The sequence below is a fragment of the Diadema setosum genome, chromosome 6 (assembly GCF_964275005.1).
Source record: "Diadema setosum chromosome 6, eeDiaSeto1, whole genome shotgun sequence".
Classification (NCBI taxonomy): domain Eukaryota; kingdom Metazoa; phylum Echinodermata; class Echinoidea; order Diadematoida; family Diadematidae; genus Diadema; species Diadema setosum.
The window spans coordinates 2,404,460-2,422,597 of NC_092690.1; the positions used below are offsets into that span (position 1 = coordinate 2,404,460).

At 37.4% G+C, this 18,138-nt stretch overlaps 1 protein-coding gene across 1 annotated transcript in view; it reads right to left on the reverse strand.

Moving 5' to 3' along the window:
* The window catches only part of LOC140230138 (protein turtle homolog A-like), a 90,453-nt gene that overhangs the window by 7,366 nt on the left and 64,949 nt on the right, over positions 1-18,138 (reverse strand). Inside the window, exons 4-13 of the mRNA XM_072310331.1 lie at positions 11,160-11,447; positions 9,794-9,944; positions 7,632-7,765; positions 6,302-6,417; positions 5,107-5,254; positions 4,477-4,588; positions 3,822-4,000; positions 3,002-3,064; positions 1,373-1,687; positions 860-1,030 (exon numbers count right to left, since the gene is read on the reverse strand). Of these exons, the coding sequence (XP_072166432.1) occupies positions 860-1,030; positions 1,373-1,687; positions 3,002-3,064; positions 3,822-4,000; positions 4,477-4,588; positions 5,107-5,254; positions 6,302-6,417; positions 7,632-7,765; positions 9,794-9,944; positions 11,160-11,447 (1,677 nt within the window). The remainder of the gene's footprint in view (positions 1-859; positions 1,031-1,372; positions 1,688-3,001; positions 3,065-3,821; positions 4,001-4,476; positions 4,589-5,106; positions 5,255-6,301; positions 6,418-7,631; positions 7,766-9,793; positions 9,945-11,159; positions 11,448-18,138) is intronic.

Genomic DNA, 18,138 nt, shown 5'->3' on the forward strand with positions numbered 1-18,138 from the left:
AACTACAAGAGCTAGATCACTTTATTCACAATAAAGCTTGTGATATGAAATGTTTGACTGCAAAATGGAATAATCATCATGTTTAAACATTTAGATTACACCATCATCAGATGGAGCAAAATAAAACATTTCCAGCGATACCTCACTTGCTACAAAGCAAAAGATATTCTTAATGTTATGATTAGACATATCCTATATTTTCTTATTATTTTCTTCTTCTTTTTTTAGTTTTAATTACAAATATCCAAATTTAAAGGCATAATTTACCATTTGCAGATGAAACAAAAACCCAGCATTAGTGCTTTGAAATAGTTCTAAAATGTGAGTTAGGGATAGAAACGACCACTGTCAAAATTTGAATCCGTATAATCGATGTTAAGTGTTGTTTAATACACAAAATGTGAACAATAGTTATAATAAAGATGTTTCCAGACTAAACCGTAATACAGTTACGGTTTATGAAGAAAAACCCTGATATCTCCTTATATTTTAGGTTTCATTGCAAATATTTCATATGGTAGGATGTTTTATGATACAGCAGACCTACACATATGCATCAAATGTGATATCTTGAACATTTTTGAAATCACTGCTCCCAAAGGTAAACTGGACCTTTAACACGAAGCAAGATAATTCATTTTGGGATTAAAAAAAAAAAACTCTTTATATCTAAGATGTAACACCTTGTTATTTCACAGCCAGTTCAAGGATTGGATGGCGGAGGGGAATTTGCATGAGATGCAATAAGAGTAGTACACGGAAGATAGCTTTGTTGGCAATCTTATGGTGGCATAAATGTGAGGATAACAATCAACGGCAAACTCAACGAGACTGGAGTTAAGTGTGAGGGCGCACTCACCGAAGAAGAATCGTTTCTTCTTTTCCTTCTTCCGGTGCGAGATGACGATGGCCATGGTGAACAGGAGCAGCGCCACCAGGAGGAAGCACAGCCCTGCGATGACGCCCGCGATGATGCTCGACATCGACGACCTGGGCAAGCTCGTTGGCACAGGGATGTAGACATCGATGCCTGGCGGTGTAGAACAGGAATGTTGAAGCAAAAAAAAAGTGTCATTAATCTACTAGTCAATGACATTATCAAGAAGCGATGCTACTAACAAGGTGTCAGCCAGATGAAATGTTGTTGTTATCACACACAAATCATAGATATCCAAACATAAGTTATACTCTTAATTTTCTGTAAAGATTTTAAAAACCCCTCCTAAAATCCAAGCTAAACACTACAGTAATGCACTCTTTGACATACGTATCTTCACATATGCATTTTACTTTTCAATAGCTATACTAATATGATAATTTTTCTTAAAGATATCATATTTAAATTCACAATATTTTTCTTGGTACCCCGTACCTCTCGTGTCCCCCTCAACCGTGGCGCTGGGGTCACTGTAGGTGGTCAGGGTGAAGGCGAACACCCGAAACTGGTAGGTAGTGTTGGGCTGGAGATCCTCAAGGGCAACCGGACCCACGGACGTCCCATCTCCAGCCGCGGAGCCAACATCTGGGGCGATGCGGTCCTCCAAGATGACCCAGGGGCCCGTGATGCGGTACTCGATGGCGTAGTGGTCCACGTAGCTGGCCCAGCGGCTTGGGGCCCGCCAGGAGAGGAAGAGCCCCTCGTCGCTGGTAACCAGGGTAACGTTACGGGGCGGAGATGGCTTGATATCTAGAAAAGAGAGGGGAGGGGTAAGTTCATTGCTGAAACAACTACTGTACATATTTCTGAAGGTTTTCATTTACACAAATTTTGTGAGTCGGATGCAATTCCTGAATTCAATAACATATGGAAATACTAACTCTGATCCTGAAATGCTTGAAACATGGAAGCATGCATTTTTTCATCAATAATTGGTGTATGCCACAATCGTGAATTTAACCACTCGCTATTAAAAAAAAAAAAAAATTGGGGTCTTGATTAGTGAAAATATAGATTCACTGAATATATGGCATGTACAGTATGTGACGAACAGTGGGTATGCATTGTACATGATAAAAGGATGAAGCATATTCATATTCACAATGTAACATTGCATGTGTACTGTGTACATACATACAGATAAAGAAAGCCATACCACTGTACTACTCTTCTCAATACTATTGACCCTTCAAGTGTCAAAGCACTCAGCTTTAATTCCCCAAACTTTCTCATCACCATTAAGTAATCCATCCAAATTTGACCTTCATGTACATATACTTTAATATCAAAGCAAACCTACTCAGATGTAGCGATGCATCTCAGTCCAACAGAAGGCCAGAGTGGCACAATAGAGATTAGAGGGATTAGGTAATCTCTGTTCATTGACAATTAGTTTCCACTCCAGTCATGTCTTCAAATTGGCAAAGCAAGCACTCAAGCATGCATATGCAGATTGTAATTTCAAAAAAAAAAGAAAAAAAAGTGCAGTGCAGGTCAATTTTAAGGTAGATCAATGTATAAATCTCTATTTAACAACAGTAGGATGAGCATACCTGCCAACATTTCAAGATGAAATATCTTACTCGTGGATTGAAAAAATCTTATTTTATATGCAAACTGAAGTTAAAAATCTTACTTTCGGTCAAATCTTCAGAAAATACACATGAAAGGTATATCTAAATATTTTTTAAGAATCTGATTTCTCTGACAGAAAATCTGATTTTGCTATTTTTAACGTAAAAAATCTTACTGAATCTGATAAAATCTTACTAGTTGGCAAGTATGGATGAGAAATGGTGTACAAGATGCTCTAGTTCCTGTACAGATGCATTTCTGAAATCCCCAAATCACTCCATGGTACTTGGAAACTATTCATTTTAAGTAGCATCATGTATTAAGAGTTCCCTTTATTTTCCATTTCATTGATGTTTTCAACAATGTACACACATGGTTTATTAATGCTTCTGGCAACAGTTTGTGGTGGAGGCACAAAATACAGCGATCAAACGGTACGAGAGTGATGCTACGTGATGAAGTAGGTGGTAGGAAGAAAAACAAACTCACCTTCTGGTAAAGGAACGACTGTTGCACCGGATGAATCTGTCGGGTGGACAATGATGTCAGCATCTGAAACAAAGATATAAAGAGACAAATCCATAGTAATGAGAGGTTCAGATCTTCAATTGAATCACAAATGCTCTCCTTACACAATTATTATTATCATTATTATTATTATTATTATTATTATTACTATTATCATTATCATTATTATCATTATTATTATTATTATTATTATTATTATTATTATTATTATTATTATTATTATTATTATTATTATTATTACTATTATTATTATTATTATTAATATCATTATTATTATTATTATTATTATTATTAATATTATTATTATTATTATTATTATTATTATTATTATTATTATTATTATTATTATTATTATTATTATTATTATTATTAATATCATTATTATTATTACAGAATTATAGCATTGATGTCTGCCACAATAACAAAGACATTTCATTTTCTTCAATCCGTCTCCCTCTGCAAACAAAGTTTGTTATTAAAAAATCACAACTGCTGAGCTACATTTTTAACAAATATGTTGGAAAAAGGGAACCAGCAGTAGTCAAACATTTTATCTACTGCTTTTTTTTTCTTTTTTTTTTCATGCATTTTATCTACTGCTTTCTGGGCAGTGACTGAAAACGGTTATAACAGACTCTTGTTACAGAAAAGAAAAATTTCAGTTCCCTAAATTGCTGTCCAGGAATCTTTATATACTTCATTGTTTGGCTACGATGAGATTTTTTTATCATGAGATAAAATCACCGGTCTTCGTTATAACTAGAGTCGGTTGAAAACATACCTTTCGTTAGGGCAACAACAGGATCACTGGGGCCGCTCGTTCCCAGCTCGTTATTGGCAGTGACGGTGAATTCGTACGTGGTGCTGGGCTGCAGGTCATAGATGAGCATGGAGTGCACTCTCTCTTCAAGGCGTAAGGTAGAGGTCCAGAGACCGCTGGTAGATGCAAACTCCCGGTAGCTGAAGAAGGAGAAATTAATAGATCGGTTCTTTATTAAATGTACTTCACAACCAGAAACATTCACTGCATGAAACTTGTTGAATTGGAACCAATGGCCTGTTTCGCAGCATGCAAGTTTTGTGAATTGCCACTCACATTCAAACTCGTTGAATTGGAACCAATTGCCTTTTTCGCAGCATGAAACTTTCATGAATTGCTGCTGGCATTCAATGCATTGTGCAGACAAAAAAAAAAAAAAAAAAAACTTTCATGTGCACTTTACTAAATTGCGAATCTTCTCTCCTCACGAGAAAAAGTTTAATGAATATATTCAATTCAATTCAGGTTCAATTCATTTCAAGCTGATATATATATTCGAGTTAAATATATTACATAGGGTCAATGTCTCCCCTCCCCCACATCAAATAACCTTCTACTGTTGCTTTCCACTCCTTGTAGACAAACTGACTGCTTTCTATTTTTAAGAGTCACTCACCGGAGGGTGAATGTCTGAGTCCGATCCCCATTGTAACCCGGAGTCCAGGAGATGTAGGCGGATGTTGAACTTGTCACCACGGTAACGTTTGTTGGTGTATGAGGACTGGTGGCTGTAAAAAGAAAATAATACCAAAAAAAAAAAAACATGCATGTACATCACTCAAATCACAGCATTACAGAAGAGGAAACATATGATTCAAAATATGCATTTTATAAAAACATCTTTTGGTAATTCTATCTTTTGGTAATTCTCTCTTTCTCTCTCTCTCCTCTTTATTCTTCCATCTTTAGTGTGTTATCCTTTAGCCACTTAATAATCGCATATTATGTGTGTGTGATAAAACTTGACCGATGAATGCATCAGTACTAACATTGGGTCACAAATTAAAATGCTGTACAATCACACAGTGCAACATTTGCACACCAAGGCATTCAAAGCCCCAAACTAGGGAGACTACTACAGTTTTCTGTCTGGATATGGAGATACGTCCAATTCTTAAAGGGAGCCTCTGAAATATTCCTGGAGACTTGACTGCTCTACCCATGGAAAGGGAAGCGAGGTGAAAGGTCATTCAAAAATTCACAATGTCTTCAAAGTGAGAAGACAGTAAACCACTCCTCCACTCACGTGAGACGATGAGGTCTGTTTCAGCCATCGCCGTGGCGACCTGGTTGGCCACCAGGCATTGGTATGTCCCGTGGTCCTCCTTGCGAATGTTGTCAATCCTCAGTCTGGTGCTGGTGACGATGGTCCTTGACGACAGCTGACCGTTGACCTGGAAGTGGAAGATGATATGGCAACCATTTTCATAATTTAGGGTCAAAGAACTTGTTCCTCCTTTCTACAGGGACATTCAATGGCAATCATATTTTACAGTATATTTCACACACACACACAAAAAAAAAACCAACCTGCATTATTCTAGTATGTTTCTTTAAATGGTATACACATATTGGAATGCAGAATGAACTGATATGTCTAAAAGAAGTCTTGATTTGATGGGAAGGGAATAAATAGAAACAAAATGATTTCTAGACATGTGGGTGATTTGTAGCTGTTCCAAATCATACCATCATTATCTCTTTTAATATCAAAATCATCCTTATGGGTGACACACCGTAATCCTCTACCATTTGTTGCTTCACTTGTTTTCATTACTTGAGAAATTTTGCTTTGTTTGTTATGCTGTCTTTTCTCATGTTGTGTTGTGACATGTATATTTTCCCTTGCACTGTGCTGCACTGAGTTGCATGCAAATGATATGCGTAAAGTGGCACTTTGTTTGTGTTGTCTCATGTTGTGTGAAATTGAATTGTTTTATGTTGTGTTGTGTAGTGTTGCATTATGTTGTGTTGTGTTGTGTTGTGTTGTGTTGTGTTGTGTTGTGTTGTGTTGTGTTGTGTTGTGTTGTGTTGTGTTGTGTTGTGTTGTATTGTGTTGTGTAGTGCTGAGTTGTGTTGCATGGTGTTACATTGTTTCATGTTTTATCTTTAATATGTGTACTTAGTGTTGTGTCATCTTGTATCATGTTTCGTCATGTCATTTCAGATTGTGTCATGTTATGTCATGTGGTGTCAGTGTTATGTCATGCTCTGTGGTGTTGTATCGTGTTGTGCAAGTGTCATATTGTTGTGTCCAGTCTTGTCACAATGAATTATGTCGTGTTTATAGTGTCATGTTGGGTTGTTTTGCATCGTATCGAATAGTGTAGTGTCACTATGTGTTAGTGTCGTGTTGTTGTATTGTGTCCCGTCATGTGAAACTGTGTAGTATTAGTGTCATGCAGTGTTGTGTCATCCCTGAGGAGAGTGTGTATCCTCACCTTTCTCCATGTAAGAGAAGGAGGGGGATTCCCCGAAGCTGAACAAGGCATGAAGACTGAGCTCCCTACAGACTGCTGGTAGGACGGCTCAGGCTCCATGGCAAAACTTGGTGGATCTGTTGCAAAAAAGAGTGACAAAACATACAATATGCTGCCAGTAAACAGTGAAATGTTCAAGCAACACATACAGCACTACACATGTTTGAATTCATACGTGTACTTTGTGACAGTCCCATTACAGAGCACTTTTCCTTAACCCGTAAGCCCCAGTGTACCGCAATTTCACACAGATTCAACATTTCCCAACAAACAGTGGGTTAACGGTCAATATTTACAGTTGAAGGCATGGCAGACATATATCTCAATTTCATTTTTTTTTTTTTTTTTACTTAAAATCTATTCAGTTCATTCAAACTTATTTAATCTATTCAAATTCTACAACTAAAGCCATTTTTTTAATCTCTCTCTCCAGGCTAAATATAAAGCAGGCAAACAAATTCATCTAGCTAATGAAAATAAACAAACACATGATATACAGTAAAATTATACTTTACACATTGTAAAATCATATACATGTATGTACTGTGCATGTAGATACGGTTATGACGACAACATGCCAGTTGGATGCTCAGCATGGGATAAGTTATTAGTTTACTCTCAAAATTACTGCACACTAAAACTCTTTGAGATGTGTTCCCCTGACCACATGATGAAAGCAATCTGCCTCCTCCACTAAACACTGTTTCTGCTATTACTGTATGCAACAGAAAAACATACAAGACAATCACTGAAATATTGCAATACTGTGGCAGATTTCAATAGTCTACTAAAAAAATGTGGATGGCACAAGTTTGAGCAAAAGTCTACATGCACACTGTTTACCTTTGGGAGCAGTGATTTAAAAAAAAAAAAAAAATTCAAGATATCACTTTTGATGCATATGCGTAGGTCAGATGTATCACAAAACATCCTACCATATAAATTTGTTGCAATAAAGCCTAAAATGTAAGGAGATATCACTATTTTTCTCATTAAACCATAACTGTAGATGGTTTAGTCTGGAAACATTATTATTATAACAACTGTTCACATTTTGTATATCTCTAACAATACTTAACATACATATAGATTATACTGGTTCAAATTTTTACATTGGTTGATTCTATACCTAACTCACATTTTAGAACTATTTGGAAGCACTAATGCTGGGTTTCTGTTGGGTTTCTGTTTCATCTGCAAATGGTAAATTATGCCTTTAAAGGTATAAATCTGTCACATCAAATGTACATAAGGAGATATGGCACACTCCTAGCTGTAGTCTAATGCCCACCTATAACATGGAGTGTGGTTGGTGTTGACTGGCCCGCTGTGCCAAGGTCATTGTACGGCGTGCAGGTGTACGATCCCTCATCGGTGACTGAGGCATCATCGATGACTAGGGAGCCGTCCTTGGTGGTGGAGTATCTATCAGAGTTCAAAGGTCAAACAAAAAAATGAGAGACATCCAAACTGATTAGAATGCAGATTCACAAATCACAAACAACTGCTAAAAAGTGGTTGGGTTGTATCACAGCAATAAACTAGGCAACAGCCACATTGCTTGCTTACCTTCCTACCATACTTTACTCCCTGTTTTTGGCCATACCAGGGTCCCGTTGCATAAAACTTTTTTCGCAACCTTAAAAAACTCAGGTTGGGATTTGCCCAACCTGAATTTTTTAAGGTTGCTAATCTAAGAATGTAACATCCGTTGCATAAAAACTCTGGTTGGGAGCTTCCAACCGGAATTTTGTGATTTCAACCGGAAAAAAATCCGGTTGGAGTTTTATGCAACGGGCCCCAGATGTCCCTGCTTGACAGTGCTATTTTACGAGAAAACATGGTATTGTTTCAAAAAACAATCTTTGGTTCGTATGCTCACATGCTCATCAATTTCTTCTGTTCTTCAGGACTGCAAATCATTCATTTCTACCCCAGAAAACTTCTTCAGTTTGGTGTATAATGAGGGCTGCACACTCACCCATTTTTTTTCTACTGGTTGGACCTTTCTGTCTGGCCAGTAGGTACTCAGTTTTTCCATTTTTTACTGGTCCATTCCTGAAAAAGTTACTGGTCCCACAGTGATTTTTACTGGCCAAGGACCGTCGGACCAGTGCCAGTATGCAGCATTGTATAATACATCGTAACAATAGGCACCCTTTCTCCTTTTTATACAGTAAGTACACATGAATAAGACTAAAGAAATATAGCTTCAATGACAAATTACAACATATTCAGTTACAAAGACACAACAATCAATTTCTTTCACAAGACTACACTGGAGCTGGATCTTGATTCATTAAGAGAAGAGTGAGGACTATGAATACAAAGCAATATTAAAGATCAGAGCAAGAAAATAGCGCACACACATCACATAGGAGAATCACTCATGTTCACCTCGAATAACAGATTCATAATGTAAACACAGACCAGCATCTGTCCAAGTACTTTCAATATCCTTCTCTATAACAGAGTAAATGACTTTACCACCCCTAGATAATGAATTCTGAAGGAGACTAGACAGTATCACTACCCAATCATTACACGTTTCCAACATCTTTTTTTTTTTTTCATTGTTCATGGTTTAGGTGGAGGTGTTTTGTTTTGTTTTTTTTCTCGGTTTATTCTTTTAATGGGAACAGCAAGGTCTGAGATCTGTCAACCTACAGTACAAGTATGCAGAACCCCAAAAACATACTGATGGACTGCAGATAGGAAAAAAATAGTACCAAATAAATGAATAAGTTAATACATAAAGAAATCATTTAAAGGCCAAAATTATAGACTGGTTCAAATATGGCAGAAAAAAAAAATGTTCAATATGAGCATGCTATTCGATATCAAATTAAAATTTTCAGAAAGAAGAACAAACATGTTTGTTCGATTTTTTTTTTACAACACATTTCCCTATAAGGAAGACATTTAATACAAATTAGAAATTTAACCAAAAAAAACTTTTTCAAAGTTCTACAATTGTCTGTTTTCTTTTTCCATCAACACATCGGAATAAAGGTTCTTCCTTATGAAAAAAAAAAAATCTGTGTGAATACCGACTTTCTATCAAAGTATAACCTGGGTAATAAATGAAGAATGTAACACTGGTATGTTGTTGCTGGTATGTTGAAAGTGATTGGGCAATTTTACCATCTAATCACAATGCACAAACCAATCAGATTTTATCATTCAAGCAGTCTCTCTTAGAATAATGATTGCCTAATATCAGGGTGTCTCAAGGGTGTTTGTGTTTTCAATGTCTGGAAGCATGATTGAGAAAGTAATAAAGCAACCACTCAAGTAAAAGTCAAGGCTCATAACCATACTTTTCCAGCCATCATTGCAATGAATCATGAGTTACCAACTACATTACTCCTTCTCCAGATACTGGGAATTCCAGACAGGAGCAAGCTTTCAGCAGGGAATGGCTGTTGGCCAGAGACGGGCGGTGGAACTCACCGATTGGTTTGCGTGATGCGGATTTCGGTCTCATCTTTCCGCCAGATGACGTAGAGGAGCGGCGGGTTGGCGGTGGTGTTGCAGGGGATGACGGCCGCCTCCCCGTGAGTTGAGTACACTTCGGTTGGCATGGCGACAACTTCAGCAGCATCTGGAGGACGAGGGGAGGAGAAACAAAGGGAAAGAGACAGGTGGAGAGGCGGTAGGAGTGTTCGTGGAGGCGGGAGGAACCAACATCACATCGCTGCGAGGAGAAATCATTGCCGGAGATGAATAAACCGGCGCGTTACAAGGTGGAGGATGATTATCAGAGTGAAGATTGAAAACAGCTACCGTGGTTGGAACATCAATTTTCAAACACTAATTCTGAGGCTGCTGTAATCGTTAATTTGCAGTTCCCCCCCCCCCCCCCCGAGAGCTGAATGAACTTGAATGACTCGGTGAGAGATTGAGCAATAAAAGTAAGCAAGGGCGGAATATGAGAGAAAATGCGAGAAGCGAGTTGATGAAGGTGATGAGAAATGCAGAGTAGACAGTGTTTGCAGAACTAAAAATACTTGAGACAAAAAAAAATGGGAAAAACAATCAGGGAGATTGGTTTCTGCATAAGGAGGTCAAGTACAGGCTGTGCTGACCACTGCTGGACATTAAAGATACTGCATATGAAAAGAAGTTGATTCTACTCTGCTACCTTTACTGGGATTCATGACATTCAGTTGAGAGGCTATGAGTCTACACAATGTACAAAAGGAAATATAATACATGTAGCTCAAAAAATACTGTACAAGCGAAAATTTTCACGCTCAGTCAGGTAAGATGAATTTGGCTTGCTTTTAATTCCAGGGAATTAAAACATAAAATAGGGTTACATACAATATGTCTGATAAAAACAAACAAACAAACAAACAAAAACAAAAACAAACAAAATTCTGGCTTTAATGTTGCAGCTAAGTTCTTGCTCTGCAAAATAAGCAAAAAGTTCCCGATTGAGAAAATTTCTACTTTCACAATACTGCATAAGAGCCATAATTGGCATCTATGCACCATGTACTGTATACGCTGAATATTTCGCGAAGTTTTTATTTTCGCGAATTTCGCGAGTAAGGTGCTGTTCGCGAAATTAAAGACACACAAAAAGTATTAACTCTGATCTCGATGTGAATGTAACAGCATGTACACTAAATTCTCCATTCAGTACAGGACTCCACAATCACAAATTTAACCACTCGCGAAATTGTCGGGAATCCCAATTCACGAAAATTTAGATTCGCGAAATATATGGTGTATACAGAGGGGAACACCAAATAATCGATGTCATAGGAGGAAAGAATGGTAAAACTTTCATAGGCAATCTAAGTCGGCTTACATTGCACATCAAGAAAAGCACTGGCTTCAGGCGGGGTGCCCAGACCGTTGGTGGGACTGCACGTGTAGGTACCCCGGTCCAGCAGCTGTGTGGCCCGGATGACCAGCTCTCCGGCCGCCGAGACGGCCGCCCGGCCCGACAGGTGGCTGACCGCCTGCAGCACGGTGCCTTCAAAGAACCAGCGGTGGGTCAGGTTACTCGGAGAGGACATTGCTTCACAGGTGAGAGTCGCCGACTGACCCAAAGTGACCGCTGAGTTGACCGGTGGAACAAAAATGTACGGAGCACCTGGGTGGGAAATTAAGATAGAAAGAGAAAATGAAAGAGATTAGTACAAAAATTTCCTGAGTGACAATAATCAATACAATAGAACTATAAAAAAATCATTACAGAGCCTATTATAAAGATATTTCAAGGTATGTTACAATTCTAGATGTATTAAGAAATCAGCATTGAATTACGTTGTAGCATTAACATTTAATTGAAAGAGACAAAAACATGCCTATTACACGTTTAAATAATGAATGTTTTTGGGTGAAATATGTCACACAATCTTCTAGAATGCATTGTAAATAGTACGTATCTATTTCAATTTCATGGACACTACATGAATGACATATATACATGTTCATGCCTTTGTGGTATGCTTTACAGTTCTAGATGTATCAAGAAATTAGCACTGAATTAGCATCAATAATCAACAAGAGAAACAAAAAACATGTAGCCAATTACAAGTTCAAAAAATTCATGATTTCGGCTGACATATATCATAAATAATCTTCTGAAATATACTGTAAATAGCACTTTTTTTCATTTCTATAGACACTTATTATATGCGAATAAAATGTATGTTCACGCCTACACATCTGTGGTGTAAAAGTCTTTCAAGAATTGTTCACTTTAAGTGATCCACACCAGTCAACAATATCCATCTTGATCTCTTTCAAGATGGATTTTGAATAATGAAGATTTTATTTTAAAAAAGTGGAAGACTAATCAAAACAGACAAACTTTAAAAACTGACGAGTGACAGATAAACATATAAATCAAAGGTTATGAATATTTGTTGTACATGTGTGGGAATGTATTAAGAAAGAAATATATGAAGAGTTTGTTCGCAAAAACCGATAAGTCCATTTTTGAAGATTTTGAAGTACGGTATCTGTCCATAAAGTACAAAATAATACCTTTTAAATGATATATTGGTCACTACATGTAAAGGTACATTTTTGAAGTTATGGTCGAAAGAAGCACAAATTTTCTTATTATTCTCTTTATTTTTCTTGACCTTTAATCGCAAATATCTCCATTTGGCAAATATGGACTTATTGGTTTTTGCGAACAAACTCTTCATATGCTCTGTGCATAATATTTAAGCAGAAAGTTTGACAGGAAGGAGGAGAGATCCTGCAAGAACTATTATCATGTCAGGTCGATCAATGACGGATGGCGGGGAGAGGGCAATGAACCTTAATTAGCGGGAGACGGATCCTCTTAACGAACCGTGTGCATCCGTCTCATCTCGACAGGCTGACAGTGGAATGTAATCACCCATCTCTGGGAAAGGAGTTTCCCGCTACTGCTCATGCTTACCAAGAAACTCTCTTGAGAAGGCCTTTCAAGACACTCACAACAGCCAGAAATCGGCAAGATTTTCTTTTTCTTTGACCTAACTGTACCTACAACAGCCAGAAACCATTTCTTTCTCTCTTTGTTTTTTGCATCTTCTAAAGCTTATTGGACTGTCATTACAGTATTAAAGATCCTAAAAGGTACATTCAATACCGTTCATCATGCAGTGATTTTGCAGAATTTGAAAGGTGGCACAAGACTTTCCATGCATACTACTGTAGCTCAAATCTTCTTGGGGACATTTTTTTTTTCATTTGTTTTCAAGGCAAGACTGGAATTCCACAATCTTGGCAGGATAAGTGGATTCGAGATTAGCTTACGGATTTAAAAAAGGGTGGAGATTAGTGTAAGAGTTGGATTTAAGGAACACCAGAATCAGATCTTGAAGGGCAACTCCCCAATCTGTTTTATCTTTAACCCGTTGAAGACGAGTCCCGAGAATACTCGGGCAGGTGTCAATGGGAAATGCCTCTTATAGCAAAATAAGTCCATCCTCAATGGGTTAACAAAGGTTATAAAGGCCATGTCATGTTCTAATACTAACACATATCATGTCAAACTGCCAACATGCAAATGCCATGTATCTAACTGGTTAAGAACCTGGGAACATTGTTGATAAAAAGTGATTAGGCCTACTGTCTTCAAAATACTTAGCAAAATAGCATCAAAAACATACCCAATGTTCAGGAGTGACTGGATTTTTTTTTTTATTATTATTATTTCAACCATTCAAGCTCCTGAAAAACTGGAGAGATAATAGGTTTCTTATACCTTATTCCTCACAGAAAAGATTTAGTAATGTCCAAATTGTCAACATCCATACACTGATAACAAGGTTTATTTATCAATATAGTGTATATTACACAAATATTTGAAAAGCACATCCAGACAGCGTCTTTCCAGCCATGGGAAGTTATATCGTAAAGCCTCAACAGCTTCATCAAAATTGGATAATATTGTGAGAACAAAAGGTAAGGCTGAGTTTCATAATGGAATATAAATTATTATATTTTATCGAGATTTTTATCAAGTGGAATGTGCATTTCCCCAAAACAAACAGATCTACCGCCTGTGTAGCAAACATATCGTACTGTATTTGTAGCAAATTCCCACCAAGACCAGACAAAGAAAACGAGAGAGAAAAAAGACAGACCATATTCTGTGCTGAATAACGATCATATCTAAAGCAAAATTAAAAACTTAACAATTACACCAACAGGTAGGACAGTGTTTTACAATCAATCTACTCCAAACCCTAAACATTTAGAAACGTCGAATGAAATTGAAACCAGGAAGAAAAAAAAAAGAACAAAAGCAAAATCAAGAAAAAAAGAAAATCAATAGTCAAACAGATATCGGTCAAACTCCTGAGCAGGAACAAAATATTATTGGAATCAACTGATTATGATAACATTCTATTCAGGGGGAATTCTCCGGTTCCCACAATACTATTCAAGAGGGAAACTCAATAAATCTGTTGTATCATACAAGAATCAATACTGAACTTTGTGCAAGGATTATCTTTTCTTTTTATTCTATCATAAAAGATATCTTGTCTGTCCCACTCCCTGATTTAAATCAAACACAATTCAACATATTATACACTTACATCCACATACTGTACACACACACTAATAGGTAGATCAGTCATGCAAGTATTACTATTATACGGAGGCATAGGTTTCCTTCATTGGAAAAAAGAGAAGGAAAACTTGGCTTGTGCCCACGCCGAGGAAAAGAGCTTGTTGCCATGACAATTGAGGCCACGATGAAGCCGAATCTCGGCCAGACGTTGAAGAGTATCAATGGTGGCTTTGAAGAGTGTGTTGGATAAAAACACATTATCAAGGAAGGAGGAGACATGTGACAGACAGACAGACGTAGACAGATACAGACAGATACAGACAGACAGACAGGTCTGGGGAAAGCACACTATTACAGTATGATATAGCAGAAGAACACTGAAACATACATTGTACATCACATTATACACATGTACAATGAATGCATTATACACACACAAACTCTCACATACTCATTAACACATACATTTTACATCAATATACAGTGATATAACTAACACATAGACACATACATATACACACATATGCACACACACACACACACACACACACACACACACACACACACATACAAACACCAATCGATACACAATGACAAGGTGGCTTTAATACATAGAAAGCCAGCCAATGCAGAAAAAGAGATAGTGACAATGAGAAAGACAGAGACAATAAAACACACAAACCAAGACACATGTATGCATGAGATCTATATAAAGACTAGTGGAAATGAAATCTGACAAAGACTGACAAAACAGCTATTATGAAATTGAAAAAAAAAAGAGCAAAATAGATAAAAGGAACGTGCATCCAAAGAAACCAAAGACAGTCAGAACAATAAGGGCAATGACAAACACAAACAAAAACTTCAGCAAAGAAGTATATAGAGATAGACCATGTAAAAGCTAGAGTTCAAGAGGTCTATCTACAGACAAATGTTTCCTGGCTTTCACAATCTGTTTGTTCAAAAGGGGAATGACCCCCAATATGTATGTATGTGGTTTGAGTGTATGCACAAGTATGTTATTTAGGCCTATACCTTGGTAAAGAAAAAAAGAGTTCCAGAATTCTTTTTCTTGAAAAGTATATACATTCATTCCACTTGATTCTGGCATGTGTTGAGGGGAAATGTCATTCAACCTGCCTTCTGAAAGATGGAAAAATGAAAACATGTTACATTCTCTTCATATTTTCTTTTACATCATCCAAGTAGGCCACTGAGTGACATCACACATTGTTGAAGTATGTTTGTCTAGCTATAATGGCACAAGGATTAAAAAAAAAGGAAAATATGATGAACAGATTGTCCGATTCTCCTCAAGCTTCACTGATAATGTTCTTTTCATATTGTTGCAGTCACTCAATCCACATTGATACATCCATGTATTTGTCATTCCCCTTTTGTGCTTACACACTTCTAACCCTTTACCATGGAATCACATGTTTTCTTCCTTCTCCCTTTCCCCTTTCTGCAGTGCAGTCACCACAAAAGATTCTCCAATAAAAAAAGGAACTCCACAAAGATTGTCCTCCTCAGATAATTTTGATCTTATAATCCCCCAATTTCATAACAAAGGTACAGCGAGATGGACAATGGTACGGGCGATCAAACCGAACAAATCAATTCAGACCTCTGATTTCTCCTTGCTGTGTCTGCATGTGATAAATTTGCGCAGTCAACCGACTATGCACAGAAATGTTTTTGCACAAAGAATGCTTGTTGCCGGTAGCGGCAAAACCTGTTTTTATTCAAAGTTTGCGGCCAACACAAAGACGAGGAGCCTCAAACAGATGTTTGGTGATGGTCTGATAAAAAGGCTTTCTTGTCCGCGACTTTTTGATGTCACAATAAACCTTTTGATAAGAATCGAAATGGTGCCACCATTGACAACGATGAATCGGCTCGATGGTTCTAGTATTGTGCAGCAAAATATCGACAGATTACCTCTTTTGGAATCACTCTTGTTACAAAGCAAAGATCACAATGAATACATCACATCACTCTTGTTACAAAGTAAAGATCACAATGAATCCATCACATCTGCAAAGAGTAGAGGTTAAAAGATGAAGAATCTTTTCTCTTGAAGCTAAAGAGGAAACGATTAAATAAACGTTAGGCCATCTGTTCATATTCTTAAAGGTATTTGGCCAACAAAGCGATTTTAAATAAGTACCATTTGAACTGATATAAATGCATCAATCAATGTGTATTCCAGGGTGAAAGGAGGCAATATGCAGTTGATACAAAGTTACTGGAGGTCACTGTTGTGGTTAAGTGTCAGGTGATTTGATGGTAAGATTCTCCAAGCCACTACATACAGTAAGACTTGCAGGATTGCCCCTAACAGGTAGCAAAATTGCCCTAGCAAGTGATTTGAACTTCAGAATGAACTGCTGTGGTTAAAAGTTTTAATTGCCCATAAATTTGAAATCGGAATCAATATGGGTAGATTTGAAGCAAAATTAAACTACATTGTGAATAAACTGCTAAACATTTGGCTCAAATCAAAACAGATGGAGTAAAACTCAATATCAAAACTGTTGAGGGGTAGCAAATAACCCCAAACTAGCAAGCCTTTCCATATGTTGAACAGCACCATGCATTGAAGAAAGTTGTATTTCATTCAAACAGATGTATGATTCTACAATAAATGAATAAAAAAAAAAATATTTACTATACAACGTTTGTCCATCTTGGCAGGATATTTATGAAGAATTACAAAGGTCCCTCAAATTTCCACTGCTTTTAGAGCCATTGGTTGTCTGTACATCCCAACTGATAGCTTATTTTCTTTAAAGAATATGATGCAGATGAAAACTAAACAGTGTTCGGAGCTCAGAGCCACAACTAATGGAGAAACAACACTGCCAATATCGGCAGATTCGAGAATCGGGCCTAAGTGTGATGGATGTTAACCAGCCAACGACGCATGACACACAGAGACACCCATGGAGTGCCAAGCAGAGGTATGCAGGCTATGAATGAGATTTCGTCACAGGCCATCATCTCTCCGCTACGACGTCGCTCAACTCCCGCCGCCCAGAGGCGTGACGGATGTTCATTACTGGGGGGTGCGGCGATTCACGCCTCCCCCATCACGAGGGGCGGCGTGCCACCGGGATTCTTGGGATGGTAATGACATCAAGGAATCTCTGACCCGTCAAAGGCCTGCCAACTCATCTGATTAATTCCATAAATATGCTAATTTGTAAATGGCATTGGCTCTCTTTCATAAATGTCCTCCACAAAAGAGAATAAAACTAAGCAGAGACAATATATAGAATCTCAGAACCACATTATCAAAGGTGTAAACAACTCCAATCAAACTTCCATCTTCTGTATTGAGTAAAGATCAACAGGTTCATATCATATGTAATATGCATGAACTTTGAATCAAACTTTCAATTTCTCTGTAAAGACAGACTGAAAAAGCATCACAAAAATATTGGGAAGAATGGGATAAATACGACCTGAAAAAATACAAGACTGTCTTCTCAAAATTGTCTTCTTTACAATAACTTTGGGGGTCAAGGACCTGAAAATGAAAACAGTCAAAGAGTAAAAGCTAATAAGTGGTACTAGAGACAATAATGGATGGCAGGGTTGACATCACTCCTTGATTGATAGAATTGAACTCAAAGCAAAGCAAAGTTCATTTTGCCATTTACATTTACTTGCATTATTTGAGTTCATTCTCTTCTACAGAGGCACCACTGCATATTTACAGACCTGCTATAACGCAAATTAACAATGACAGTAATTACCA